This window comes from Malaya genurostris, chromosome 2 (assembly GCF_030247185.1).
Source record: "Malaya genurostris strain Urasoe2022 chromosome 2, Malgen_1.1, whole genome shotgun sequence".
In the NCBI taxonomy this organism is placed as follows: domain Eukaryota; kingdom Metazoa; phylum Arthropoda; class Insecta; order Diptera; family Culicidae; genus Malaya; species Malaya genurostris.
Window position 1 is genome coordinate 42,174,444 of NC_080571.1, and position 14,768 is coordinate 42,189,211.

The window sequence follows — 14,768 nt, forward strand, 5'->3', positions numbered from 1 at the left end:
CTGCTTCTCCCGCCAAATGCGTTTTGAGAAAATAGAGTTTCTGACTGGGACGAAGTGATGGATTTTGATGCACTGATCCACTGAACAGATCGTAAAACGATTGCCATTCCAGAAAATTTCCGTTGAAGATCGGAAGACTCATGCGCGGCAGCCTTAAGTCCGGCAGTGCGGTATTATCGGCTGACGTACCGTTGCTTGATGGCGGAACTAAAGTCGTTGACGCTCCTACGTTGGATGTGATTGCTTGAAGAAGCTGTGTTTGTTGCTGAACTAGTGCTTCGATGACGCTAGTGTTGCCACCATTTTGTTGGTTGAAAGTGACCTCGTGTTCGGCTGGCTCCAAACGTGTCTGAAGCCTACCCAAACCCTTTTTCAGTGACAAATACTCCTCTTCGAATGCGATCTGATGCGTCATTGCTTCCTCGTAAACAGCTTCGTCGTCTGCCAAATCAAGAATTTTATGATGAACAGATAGATACGATGACCAAATGCTGTTGAGGTTATCTATCTCCGTGAGAACATCTTCGGCTTCAACATTTTCGGAGTCTTCCATTTTTTCAAGACAACGACCTACTCGTTCCAGCCGCGGGGCGTACGATTTTCTTGTGCGGATTAATTTATCCATGACGATATTTAGCGGCAGTAAAACTCCAATACACACGCGGTGTGCTTGCACACGTTATCTTCGCTATCAACTCGTAAATGTCCACTAGTCGTACGAGAGCAACGTAAAATCGACAAATAAACTCGCGTTGCTGGTCAAATTATGGTTATCCGGTTCGAAGAACCAGCTTTTTGGAGGAACAAACGACCAAATTTACCGACCACGTTGAAACCGCGTGGATACAATTGTACAGACCGAAGAGCTCAAGAAAAGAACGTGCTGTCTCACAGATAGAATTCAATAGACTGATTTTATTATAAGTTCATGAGTACAATGATATGATCGGTTTGATTGGTTTGAATGTGTGTGTCAGGCGAAGCATCGTATTCACAGGTGACGTGAGTTTAGATGCTAGGTAGTAGCGAGGGTTGTTCATCGATTACGTTCGAACAACAGTATGTCACTTTATTTTAAGCCAAATAACGTTGTGCCAAACAAACTTATGCCAAATATCGGACACCGCAGGACTATAGCTGTTGGGTGACTATAGCTGACGACGTTTATATTGTGATACGTAACTTTGAGATGACGATGGGAGCATACATCAGACTGAAAACTGAAGCTAACCAGATCGGATTAGCTTTAAAGGTATCAAAAGCCAAATGTATGCGAGAAAGAGGCTCCAGAGAAAAAAAGTGTCCCAGTTTACAGCATTTTTATTTTCACTACCTTGAACAGTCTGAAAATACACTATTCGCAGTATGAATTTTAATCAGTTATATTGCAGAAATATCTAGTCTACAATATCTACATGAAATGATAAATATGTTATAGGTAACGGTTGATTATCATTTAAAATTTACAACATGAAATGTTTCTGGTAAAATGAATAGAGATTTTTGTTTTTCGTTTTGCTGTCTTCCTTCTCTGCTTACTGACAGCATGTGATAACAGCAATTTTGTTTACCTAGCTACTAATTATGAGAAATTATAAATGATGTTTTGGTTGAATTAATATTTTAGCAGAAAAAAAACTAAACAATAATTAAAATATTGCAATTTTGTGATCTGAAGGCTCTCTGTATTCATGCAAAAAATGACTTGCAATTTGTTTGATATCCGATTTTTTAATATGAGTATTGATAGTAAATAAATTGTATTGCTTAAAGTTAGCTATATAGCAATACTGTCCAATTTGAATTACTAATGCTTATTTTATAGCTTTTCAAAGACTTGTACGATTAAGAGCGATAAATTTGAAAGTGCGATCAATGACGTATAAATAAAATAAAAAATGACAGTTTAGACAAAAAACAACAATCGAGCCCGCGAGTCATTACCGAAAGTAGAGTGTAATTTTCCTACTTTTTTCATAATCGTTCTGGTCGTCAACCGGAATGCCAACCATCGTTGAAGGCAGGGTGAATAAAATTTTCGCAAAACACACCCTCCGAACATCACGAAACTATACAGAGAGCAGGATAACGGTAACGATGAAGCATATAATCCTACCCGAGTCGTCAAGTCAAGCTGGAAATGGGTTCACTAGTAACTGACTACAGTCTCAACCAATCTGACGCAAGAACGGTAGCTACTTCTGGTGGTAACAAAAGGGCACAACTGCACAATGATGAACAAGTGTCGCTAATTTCGGAAAACGATCCTCATTGCCCGTAATCTGCACAAGCAAACTATGGATTAAGCTTCTTCTAGCTCCGCCGGAATCAACTGCCACCAGTTTGGGAAAATTGTGCACAAAATTGAAAAGTTGGTCATTTAATATATAATTTAAAGAGAAATTGATTTGTTTTGCGTCAAATTTTAAACAATCTAAACCAGTCTCGTGACAAAATTTATGGGGTGTGCACTAATTATGTGGTATGATATTAGATGTGACAATTCGTTGTAGGCAAAAACTAAGATAAGTGCAGACGCAATAGGACATTTAGAACCGAAAGTAAACTCGTTACCGATCACCAGGAGAAAAAGTGGTATGTGAGTATTATAAATTATTTTTGATTATCAGTATTGTCACTCGGACCATTAAATCGATAAGGAAGCTCACTAACCCGAAGTTTGTGTTGGAAAAATTCACACATTGTTCAAGGATATATTTACGATCTGCACGCGGTTATGGAGCAGAGACCCCTCATTTATTTTAGTTTCCTCATGTTCTTTCAAATTGTGATATTCTTCGCAAAAGCACTAAATACTGTCTGTTTTGCCAAATTTTGATTTTGATACTCTATTAAAGCGGTTCGAAATGACGAATCATATGGATCGAGTATGTAAGTAAAATTTCCATACAAAACTGTTTGCGCACGGTTTTGTCAAATGATCTAGTTTTCTTTTCTTCAACGACCAAATATTGAGCATTTCGTTGCACGCCAAACACCTATCTTAGATTAAGCAAGCATTAACGACTTTTTTCAATATACAGAAAAGTCAGCGATCGCTAAACAACTAAAATATTAGTTGTTTTTCTGAATTTGGTTGGTTAGAATTTGGTACAACTAATCGATTGTTGTTGTAACTAAACTGTCGTTTTTGATTTATCGTGCTGGCAGCTTAGCAATGACACCCAGCAAAGACACGCACCACGAACGAGTAACGAAACGTTACAGACGAGTAACGAAACGAAAAGTGAAACGTTTCAATGAGGTGTCACTCGTGCAACTGAGCAAAAAGTAAAAAATGTCTCGGTTGGTTCAACCAATTATTCAGTTATTTGAACTTAAGACGCCTATTGCAATAAATATTTCTTACTGTTAGTTTCTTCGGGGGGCAACTTATCGTTCACTGCTTGAACAACGAAATTTTACCTAAGTAGCCGCTTATAGCTTTATCATTAAACTCACAGATGATAAAGAAAGTCAACAAAAGATTATAATTACCAAGAGGGAATTCACCAGCAAAATGTTCACAGGACATTAAGAAATCTTTCCTCCACTTGCAGGAAGAGCTTTTTTGATTCCGTTTATAAGAATGTTTCTGACAAGCCAATGCCTCCCCAAGTAGCAAATGTAACTTATTGAACTTTCAAGATGTTTTACAATTGATTTAGAAATGTTATTAATGTTAGATATTTTTAGAAATATATATTGAAATTGGTTGTGCAACTTACCCCTGTTAAGTTTCACAATACTACCGAAAAAAATCATTGTAGAACAACTTTAAGTACATCTAAAACAATTGTGCAGTAAATCACCAACTTGTTAATGTTTCACTAGAAGCTCTACAAAAAATTTCACATCGTCATGTAAAACGGGAGTAACTATAACAATTGTGCAACTTATCAAAAACTTTCCAAACGGCTGTCATAATTGTACCGGGCACAATATACGTCGAAATTGCTAGAAATCTCTTGTGGAAGAAAAATTAGTGAAATGATTGATGCTCTCCGCAAGGCAAAAAATGCTAAGCCGAATTGATAACGTTGCTGTAAAAAATATATTTCTGCAGAGCCCGCATTGTTTTTGCTGCCTCATGAATTTTTAGATCAGTGTGTGCAGTTTTCTTCAGTTTTAGAAAAACACTTGCAAAAAAAATTGTGCAAGATTTGTCTGTTTGAATTGAACGCAAAACTTGCAGATATGAGATTGTTATCATAAAAGTTGCAGGAATACAGCGTTACATACGCAATGAAAATAAAAATCAATCAGATAATTTGTATTTGATTTTCATCTCGGGATAAAAGAGCAGACCTGACATTACTTTTTAAAGATATTGAACGAAAAGTTAATTTCATCATAGTTACTTCCATAGTTATATATTACCGCTTGTGCAACTTGTTTTTGCAACTCTAGCACACGGACTTACCAAAATAATACCTACAGTGCGTATCACAAAAGTCGGGCCCGCTAAGATGAATGACTATACTGTATTGTTGTTTAATTCAACTAGAAGATTGAAACTGATAGAAAAAAACAAAACGTGGAGCATTTCGTTATGTCATTACGTTGGGTGAACCATTTTCTATTCAACTCACTGTTACTATCGATGCCATATTGGAAAATAATCCAGAAAAATTCATTTCGAGATTTTTCAGGTTTAATTACACATTAGTTTGATCAAAATCTGAGAATTTTAAAGAATGTTTGAATACACGTATTTTAAACACCAGTCCGATGATTCTCATTAAAAATAATAGACTGTTATTTTCACAGAAATTGGTTTATAATCATTAAAACACTGACATATGAACACAATGATGTAATAAAAACCGCGAAAATGTTACCGCAGCTACGGGACTCGAACCCGTAGCTAACTCCTAACCGGGGAAATTGTTTTACCAATTAAACTACCCTGCATATGAAAACACATATTCTTCTGCATACTTTCACTTACAAGAAACCGCCATTACGTAAATGACGTTCATTTGTCATTGAAAATTTTCAATATGAAACGTTTCTGGTGAAATGACGAGGATTTTTGTACTGCGTTTTGCGGTCTTCGTTCTCCGCCAAGTGACAGCATTTGAATACAGCAATTTCGTTCACCTGAATGGTTATGACAAAATCAATAGATATTTTAGATAAATCAACAACATTTTAGTAGAAACAACCAAGGCGTAAAACAACAATTGCAATATTGTAGTTTTGTGATCTGCGTGTTCTCCGTGTGTGGAAATTCCATTTTCGTACAAAACAACTTTATGGATTTTCTTTTCCGGCAAATATTTCCAGTTGTTCTGATGTACAAACCAGGTGTGGAAGAAAATGATCCAAAAAAAGAAGAATGATGTAAATTTCTCTCCAGCTAATGATTTGCAGCTAATTGATATATTAGATTGAAAGTGAAACTGAGATGATTAATTTTCAAAGGTTTCGCGACTTGTTCGTCGTTGCAGACGTAGAACTAACCCACTTGTACCCACTTGTTTCCGGCACAGAATTTCGGCTAGCGGTTATTATCGGTTCTGTTTCTGTCGGATTCTTGCCATACAAGATTGGCAGAACCGTTTTGAATCGGTTCTACATTTTTAGCGTCTTGGTTTCATTTTTTCAACAAAAAGTACATATGAAAGACAATCAGTTATTGCCCTTCATATATACTAATTATGTAAAATGTTATTGCCAATAACATTGCTTTCTCACTACCAAACATACCCATATTTCAATCTCATTTACCTCGTCTCAAGATTCGTTTTTTGTACGTACATGCGAGATTGACGAATATCAAATGAAGTCGAATAAAAAAAAAAAAAGAAAAAAGAAAGAGGAGGGAAATAAACAAGACACGTACGCAAGATAATGACGCAATTTTGCCTGGACAATTTTGACAGCAGCCGGAATGCAGCCAGCCTTCTGACGATTGCCAGAATTCCTCACAAGCGGGATAGATTTATGTTTTCATATATGCAGTGCAACCAGTTTATCAAAGTGACTTGCACGATTGAGTTTCAAACAACCTTTTTTTAACAATAATTTGTTCTCAAATAAATGTCAAGCTTGACTTTTTGGATGAAATAGCAGTTTTGATCAATTTTTCACAAACGTTTGATGAAAAATTACTTACATGTTATGAATGTAGATTTTAATTCCTTAATAAAAAAGTTAGCAACACTACTCCAATGCATTTGTATTAGATTGCGGCACACAAATCAAACAAAACCAAATATTTTCTGTTACAAAAAACAGTTTTCCGGAAAAGTAAATAGGGTAAGGGCTCCCTATTTCATCTCATTTGTAAGGACGTCGCCTTCAAACCTCGATTTAGCCACAAAAATCACTATAACTATTTCATATTACTGCTTTATTCGCCTTGCTCCACATTGAAATTTGATTCACATTCCTTGGAAAATAAAATAATGTTCATAAAACAGCAAAAAACACTTTTGAAATGTTCTCTACTCTGCTCCTAATTTCATCTCAATGGATTTTTATCCATCCTATCGTTGATCCTTTATTCATCCTATAAATTAGCAATGGCGACAGCAATCAAAACGAAATATTCCACTATTACACTCTCAGGTTCAAAATGTCAGAATTCTTCTTAAAAACGGCCTAATGCCAACTATGAGACAATATACGATATTTTTAGAACCAGTTTGAAATCATTTCAACGTTTAAAAATTTTTCAGTCGTTTCCGTTACCTTTCGCTTTAAATTTAAAATTTTACTGAAAAGTTAATTTGGTGAACATTAAATAAAAACAAAACTGTGATTGTTACTATTTATTCATTAGCCCTTCTTAAAACAAAGTGTAGAGCCAGAGATGCCATTTATACAGATTTATATGTATTGTATAGATTTTTGCGTTCGCGTACTGGTTTAAATTAAAGTACCGATTTTGTAAAGATTTCCTAAATTTAATACAGATTTGTACAGGTTCATATAAAGAAAGAAGTAAAAAATTAGACTTTTCTCTCTGAGTATCTATTAGTATTTGATTGCAGTGATTCTTTAAAAGTTTATTAATCAACGGACAAATCACATTTTAAAGTGGAGATCTTTTATGTAGATAATTGATTATGAACACTGACAAACATTTATATTAAAATTTGGAACCAATTTGAACTATTTGAAGCCAGATATTTTCATAGAATATGTATTACGTTGCATAGAAAGTCTATATCTGGTTTATCTGTTTTCACTAATAAAATGATGTTAACAGATTTTATTAGTGAAAACAGATTTAACATCATTTTATTAGTGAAAACAGATAGACCAGATATAGAGTTTCTATGCAACGTAATACATATTTTCTATGAAAATATCTGGCATCTCTGTGCACAGCCGATGAAACACACACACTTCACAGCGTTGACGTAAAGCGGAATGAAACCAGTGCTACTAGATTTGCCACAATGGTTATTTCATTAGTATTTAACATGCTCTTCCTGGTAATATTCGAAGCCAAAACAGTTTTATTGAAATATTAATATCAATAATATAATTAAACTAATATCGCGGATACCAAAAAGCATACTTTTTGATGAGATTTTGATGAAAAAAATAAACAATTTTTGTTTTGTAACATTATGAGATAACTTGGCAACTTTGTGAAACCAAATGAGATGAAAACAAAGCGCAATCAAGTGAACTAAGTGAAAAAACTTTCATTTCATAGTTTTAAAGACTTTTATTGTTTGTCGGGTAGTTTTTGAAGCATTAAATCGTTAATTAAACAAGTAGCAAGTGAACATTACTAATTATGTAGTCATCCAGCATTCAATGGTAGTGTAATTGTGCGAAAAAGTGATCATGTTGTGAGACGAATCGATTAGTAGATAATCAGAAACATGACGAACTGTAAATCTTGAGACGAAAATGTGTCCTAAATTGAAAAGTGAGTTTATTTGAAATGAAAAAAACGATAACCGAAGAACTTAAAACCATTTCTTTCAATAGGAAAGTGTGACAATAGCTTTTATAATCATTTTAAAACATTTCACAGTTTGGTTCAGGTAGGTTTTAAAATATTATTCATGTTCAAAGTAATGAGGTGAAGGGATGAGATGGAAATAGGAGCTCAGATGAAATAGGGAGCCGTTACCCTAGTTTTACGACAACATTCCTTATCCATTGTCTTTCGCGTGTTAAATTAAAGGTTCCTATTTTGCGGGTTTACTTATGGAAGGTACGTAAATCTTTATATCACAATCATTTCTTCTAGAGGAAATCCATATAGAAATGTATTTGTTGCTAATCAAATGTGTTAGTGGAAGTAAGCTGAAACTGAAATATTTTTTCTCGAGCAGTTTCATGAAAAACGAAAGAGTTTTAGACTAGAACTTTCGCTTTTCTCGAATTGCAATTTTAAGCAGAATGAACTGATTAGTTTATTTTTCAACCATATGGAAGATTTATTGAATGAAATCAGGAAAAAAGCGCCGGAATTTGTTCTTACGCACACATTGTTGACATTACTCATACGCTTGCAAAGAGTCTTGCTCCTTAATTGTAGACTGAAGATGCTTAAAATTCAATGGCATACATCGGGATGGAAATGAAAAAAAAAATGGCGAGACCATTAATCTTACTACTTTGAAAATGCTTTACAAAAATATGAAATTTAAAATACCAGTAATAACTCAGCGTTGAAGCGATACTTCATTGGCATGCAACTGTTACTTAAGATGTGCACTTTCAAGGAGATTCTCTTATGTCGTTTTTAAAGCTTCATTCTTCAGCTTCATGCTTCATTTAGAATTGGAACAAACTTTTGCTCATTTTGTGACGATTCTGGTGGACGGATTTGGAAGTTCATGGCGCCCACGTGTCGGGAATTTTGTCAGCTTCACGTATGAACATGGAAGCCAAAAGAAGGGAAAAAATGGTGCACAGTTATTTGGAAAATCCATTGTGGTCTGCATCTAGGCTAGCTAAACAGCTGAAATTGCCCAGAAATACCGTATGGCGCGTTATCAAACTGTATAAGAAAACATTGACGACGATTCAGAAGCCTCAAGCCAATCGTCGGAGTGGAACTGTCGACCGGAAACTGTGTGGTATGATTTTGAAGATGATTAAGAGGAATCCTAATCTGTCGGACCGTGATTTGGCCAGAAAATTCGGTGCTGCCCATAGTACCGTGAGGAGAACTCGACTCCGGGAAGGAATCAAGTCGTATCGAGCTAGCAAACATCCAAATCGGACCATAAAACAGAATAGTGTGGTCAAAATTCGTGCTCGAAAACTTATGACCAGGTGCTGATCAAGTTCAACGGGTGTCTTCTGATGGACGATGAAACCTATGTCAAGGCTGACTTCGGGCAAATCCCAGGTCAAAAATTTTACTTGGCAACGGCTCGGGGGGATGTTCCAGCCAAATTTGAATGTATTTTTGCCGATAAATTTGCAAGAAAATTTATGATTTGGCAGGGCATTTGCAGCTGTGGCAAAAAATGAAAGTTTTCGTTACAAATAAGACAATGACATCGGAACTATACCAAAAAGAGTGTCACCAAAAACGAATTTTGTCGTTCATTCAATCCCACGACTATCCCGTAATGTTTTGGCAAGCTGTCATTACAGCAAAGTCGTTCAACAATGGTATGCAGAGAAAGGGGTACAGTTTGTTCCGAAAAACCTTAACCCACCCAACTGCCCCTAGTTCCGCCCTATTGAGAGAAAGTTGTCAAAGACATCAATCGGATGACGACCTGGTGGAATAAGGTAGCTAAAACGATAAACGAAGAAGGTGTGCGCCGCCTAATGAGCCGTGTTGCAGGAAAAATTCAAGAATTCCTTCGAAACCGTGACGAACAATTTTTTCTGTATTTTTTCTTAAAAGTATGAAGAAAACGCTACAATTGTGTAAAAAAGATCTTGAATTCAATAATAAATAACTGAAATACATGCAATTGTCTTTGTTCCAATTCTATCTAAAGCAAGCTTTACAGCAGAAATTAAGGTAGGAAGGTAGGCAATGTACCGACCGGAAATCGGACCGAACAGCCTGCATGCCGCATCGAATAACAACGGCCAACGATGTAACTTTTCGGACTCCCGAGGAATGGTAGTTAGAAGTACCTTCTTCCCCCGCAAGGACATCCACAAAACCATCCGCCAGGTGTTGCAAAATTGCCACGAATACAATGTGCCCACACATGACCTATTCATCGATTTCAAATCAGCCTACGACACAGGTGATCGAGATCAGCTTTGGAAAATCATGCACGACTAAGGATTCTCGGAAAACTTATACTGTTGGTCAAGGCTATGATGGATCGAGAGATGTGCGTTGTTCGAGTATCGAGGATAGACTCTAGACCCTTCGAAACTCGCAGAGGGTTACGGTTATGTGCCCTAGCACAAAATTTGGCTAACCCCTAAATGACCAAACCTGCATCGGCCAGAAATAGTCGAAAACACGTTTTCGTTCGGCACGTCAGAAAAGACATTGCATTCCGTTGCAAAAAAGTGTTCTGTTAATAGCAGAAACTTTACGTCTGCTTAGCGGTTCAAATTGAACTGCCGAGTTTAGCACTAAGCAGTTCAATTTGAACTGTTCTGCACTGATGAGTCAAAGACGAAACGTAAAAATAATAAAAACCCCTAAATGATGAAGAAAACGCTACATTTGTATAAAAAAAGATGGATGACTTTTTCAACGGAAAATTACACCAGATTTGACGTAACCAGACTTTTTTTGTGGAGCTATTTGAAATCCAAGGTATACGCTGGTATGCTAAGAACCATAGTTCAACTCAAAGACAACATATGACGTGAAACTGTTGCTATATCGACCGATACATTGGTCAAAACGATCGAACACGCCGAAAAAGGGCACATTTTGTACTCAAGGCCAAAAAATAACTGTAACAAATCGCATTGAACCAAAATAAATTATAATATATATAAATAATTTTTTTTGTCATATATTTTGTTCAGAAACAAATGCTTCCACTTTACGTGGCCCACGCTGTAGATATGTGTCTATTTCTTCCCTGAGAGTTTCAAAGATCTTCCACATAAAATGAATTTTTGGTGATCATTTTTGTCTGTTGTATTTTTTCGAGCATGTAAATATTTTATACTATGCCCAATGATGCTATTTATGCTATTAAAATATTTTTCTTTCAGTTCATTACCCTACTACCAGGTCAGCTCAAGACCTTGGTCGGGTTGATCGAAGACCACAGTATTGCGACTCGGGCCTACGCACTGAGGACTTTATTGGCGATGAGTCCCATGGATTTTGCGAACTTGAAACTGGTTGCGTTTCCGATTGTCTCCCGGTTGGATGATCCAAGCAGTGAAGTTCGCGAACTAGCGGCCAAATGTTTGGGTTGTTTGCGTTTGGTGAACGCGGGCGCTGAAGAAGCTGAACACACCCACTGGGAGGAAACGTTCAAACCGATTCTTAAAATCATGTTTCTACACTTGGAAAATCCAGAACTGAAACTGCGCAAAGTGATACTTGGTAAGTAGGCAGCATTTCTTCAGTACTCATATTTAAAAAAAGGGGAAATGAAACGTGGAAGTCATATCGCGAGTTGTTTAGAACTTATCAAACGAGCAACCTTTTCATCGGAAATATTTTTTCTTATGTGGTTAACTTTTGTGTTTAATGAAAAACGGATGAATCCCGAATTCCGTACGATTACCAAGTCTATTTCACCAACTCTCGTTTTTTTTTTGCGATTTATTCGACAGATTCCATCGCAAGTCAGCTCGTTCATCATCGTGCACTAATCAAAGACCTGGCTAATGAAGTTGCTTCGGGATGCCCATACAAGAAGGATCTGGATGAAATCCTCACCGGCCAATAAACACTGCTATGACTCTGTTGCTCTCAATTGAAGAGCATCATCGTCATCATCATCATCATCATCATCATCGCCATCAGGAACCGGAATGCCGTTCGAATACAAAGCCAATCGCCAGAATAATTGATTCAAATCGAGTTTCAGTTGAACGGAATCGTCTTCAGTAGCGGCATGCAACCCTAGATGTTCCGAATTGTGTTTTTTTTTGCAAGGCTCACTCTTGATTATGAAACTGGCTCATCAAAGATTCGAATTGATGCATAACATGGAAAATAGGACTGCGTTTTGGAGAGATTTTCGAAAGATTTTTATTCCACGTCTGCGCTTTTACTGGTCTCACCACAGCCACATACCTCCCAGAAATCCAGTTGCATTTGCTGCTACACCGGGACTTTTTGCTCGTGATTACAATTATAGATTTTCATTTCTTTCATCTATCGCGCGGGGAAAGGTAGGAATCGACAAGCAAAAAAAAAAGCGGAAGCCATTCTTTCCTATTCTAATTTTAGCATTTCTGATGGATTCCGATCCCAATTTGGTTCAGGGTACATTTTAGCTGTGTAATGCATCAATAAACATAATTTATTATTGGTTCATCTTCGACTTATCCATTCGAGTGAGTTTTCTCGCGCTCTTCCCACTATCGAGCTTTATTTACCCTTGATCAATCAATTTTTTTTGCCATGGATTGTGGAAGCTCGATTGAATGATTTTTCCCCATTTCGGCGTTGTCGCATAATTTTATACTCTTTGTGTAATTTTTTTTCTATCTCCTTCTACAATGTGTCGCACGTCGAAGGAAGAAAAAAAAACGAAGCCAAAAAGCTTTTAGCGATTTTTGTCCCTCGATTGTTCCTTTGTGATGTGATGAAATGCTGTTTTGTGGACAAGGCAATGCTCGGGCAAATAGAAGGTATTTTTTGCATCCGGCATTACTGTCGTTTTACACCTTGTTTTCTTCTGTTCAAGTAGAAAAAAAAGGCATTGTAATTGAGTTATCTATCTTTGGTGTGCGCATTCTAATGGCAATATCGTGGCACAGTATGCGTCAGTTTGAGTGGAAATTTATTATGTTGGTAGCGACCAACTGATTTAGCTTATCGGATTAAAGCGAGAATTATGGTACCTTGGAGCTTTTATTGCGATTTATGTTCAATAATACAATAATTGAACTAGTTGATTCCGAAAATCGATTTAATAACGCAAATCGCTAATGAGCCAGCGAAAATGGATTTGAGTCGTACCTTTTACGGAAAAAATGGGTGAGTAATGTAAGAGACATAACCGGATGACATGAATACGAAAAAGAAGGAGTTTCCTTTGATGTTAAATACTGTTTTTGAGTACACCTTTCAATGTAACATCGTGAAAATTAAGTAACGCACGTCAGTAGGTTTAATTAAAAATAAAAGCAGTTCTAGACTGCATTACTTTTTGGAAACCGCAACTGTTTACAAGTGTTTTTTTTAATCTATCGGAGCTCTGCCGAAACCTGTCCCAGGATTCTTTCTTTTTCACTTTCTGGCTGGTTTGGATTTTTACCTCTGGACATCAGGATAATTAGTTGACTAGGTGTGTTGAAGGATCTTGATTTGATCCTTAAAGGAGCCTTTGAAGGCCCGTTTCTGAGTGCTACGAAACAAGATACTGTTAAGTGCATTTACTTGGAATTCGAAAGACCGGTTTAACCTGGATTTATCATTTGGCTGGACCAAAGCCAAATCGAGATCCAGATTTTGAGAGCTATTCTTACTTGATCCACATTCGTAATGTGTGTGTAAGTCTAGATACTTGTTCAGTTCCAGTTTCTTTAATTGTATGATAGGTTCAAGTCCTAGATCAGGATCTGGACATGGACCAGTAATAATGTCTAGGACCAGGTTCAGGTCGAAGAACTGGATCAGAATCTGAAAATGAATTAATCATATGGTAACTCCAAGTACAGTCCCAATCCTTGGCTGGACTAAAATCAGATTTCTGACTCTGGAATTCTGGACTTGGGATTCTGCAACTGAATTTCGGAACTGCAGGTCCAGCATACTATTCCAAAATGTAGGCTAAGTATACAGTTCAAGTACCCAGGTCTAGGATTCTTGACCTGGATTCTGGCATTGGGCTTTTGAATTGAATCTTTTGTCTAGATTCTGGTCTGAAACTGAATTTCAAATCCAGAACCTAGCTCCAGGATTCAAGTCCAGAATTCAGACCCTGAATTCAGGTCGAGAATCTAGGCCAATTAGTATACTTAGTATACTTAGGAGTACTTATATGGAAGAGACGTTCATAAAGTAGTGATGTTGAAACATAGTTATTATGTTGAAACACATTGTCCAAAACAGTTTGAAATAAATCATGCTTCAACTGAATTTTTGAATTGCACTTGAATAGAATTGTTTGTAAAGTTAAGTTTTAGATAAATTTACTGCGTGTTCTGTTCTATTTATCCTAATCAAACTGATTTTGATCGACTAATCAATTCATCATAATTGAAAGATAAAACAAGTAATCCATAAGCCTAAAAAGATGTCAGATTTTTGTTTCTTATACATATAAAGACCTGCCATTGAAGACTCATCATTCCTACACGCTACTATAAAGCTGACATAAAATCACGTGAGGCGAAATACTTAGCTTTAATAATGCAGAGATTGATTGCTTAGATTTTTGCACTAGTAATGTTATTATAAAACACCTTGTACAAATGTCAAAATAAAAAGACCGAAAATAACTTTTCTAATGCTATTAAACATATGGAATTTATTGTAAAAACTTTACCTGATTTCTTTTTGCTCCTTTATTAAAAAAGAATTGCTCAGCAGAGATGTTCAGCTCCTCTGTACGACGGAGATCTAGTGTAATTTCTCCCGTCGCACTGACAACATCAATGAGAGCACTTTTCTTTCACACATACACATCACTGTTATACAGAGTATGCACGCATCATGAGAG

The 14,768-nt window shown here is 36.5% G+C and overlaps 1 protein-coding gene across 1 annotated transcript in view; it reads left to right on the forward strand.

The window, feature by feature from the left end:
- The window catches only part of LOC131428488 (dynein axonemal assembly factor 5), a 31,190-nt gene extending 18,775 nt beyond the window's left edge, over positions 1–12,415 (forward strand). Inside the window, exons 5-6 of the mRNA XM_058592471.1 lie at positions 11,134–11,473; positions 11,707–12,415. Coding sequence (XP_058448454.1) covers positions 11,134–11,473; positions 11,707–11,822 — 456 coding nt within the window. The 3' untranslated portion in view covers positions 11,823–12,415. The remainder of the gene's footprint in view (positions 1–11,133; positions 11,474–11,706) is intronic.
- Positions 12,416–14,768: the final 2,353 nt, after the last annotated feature.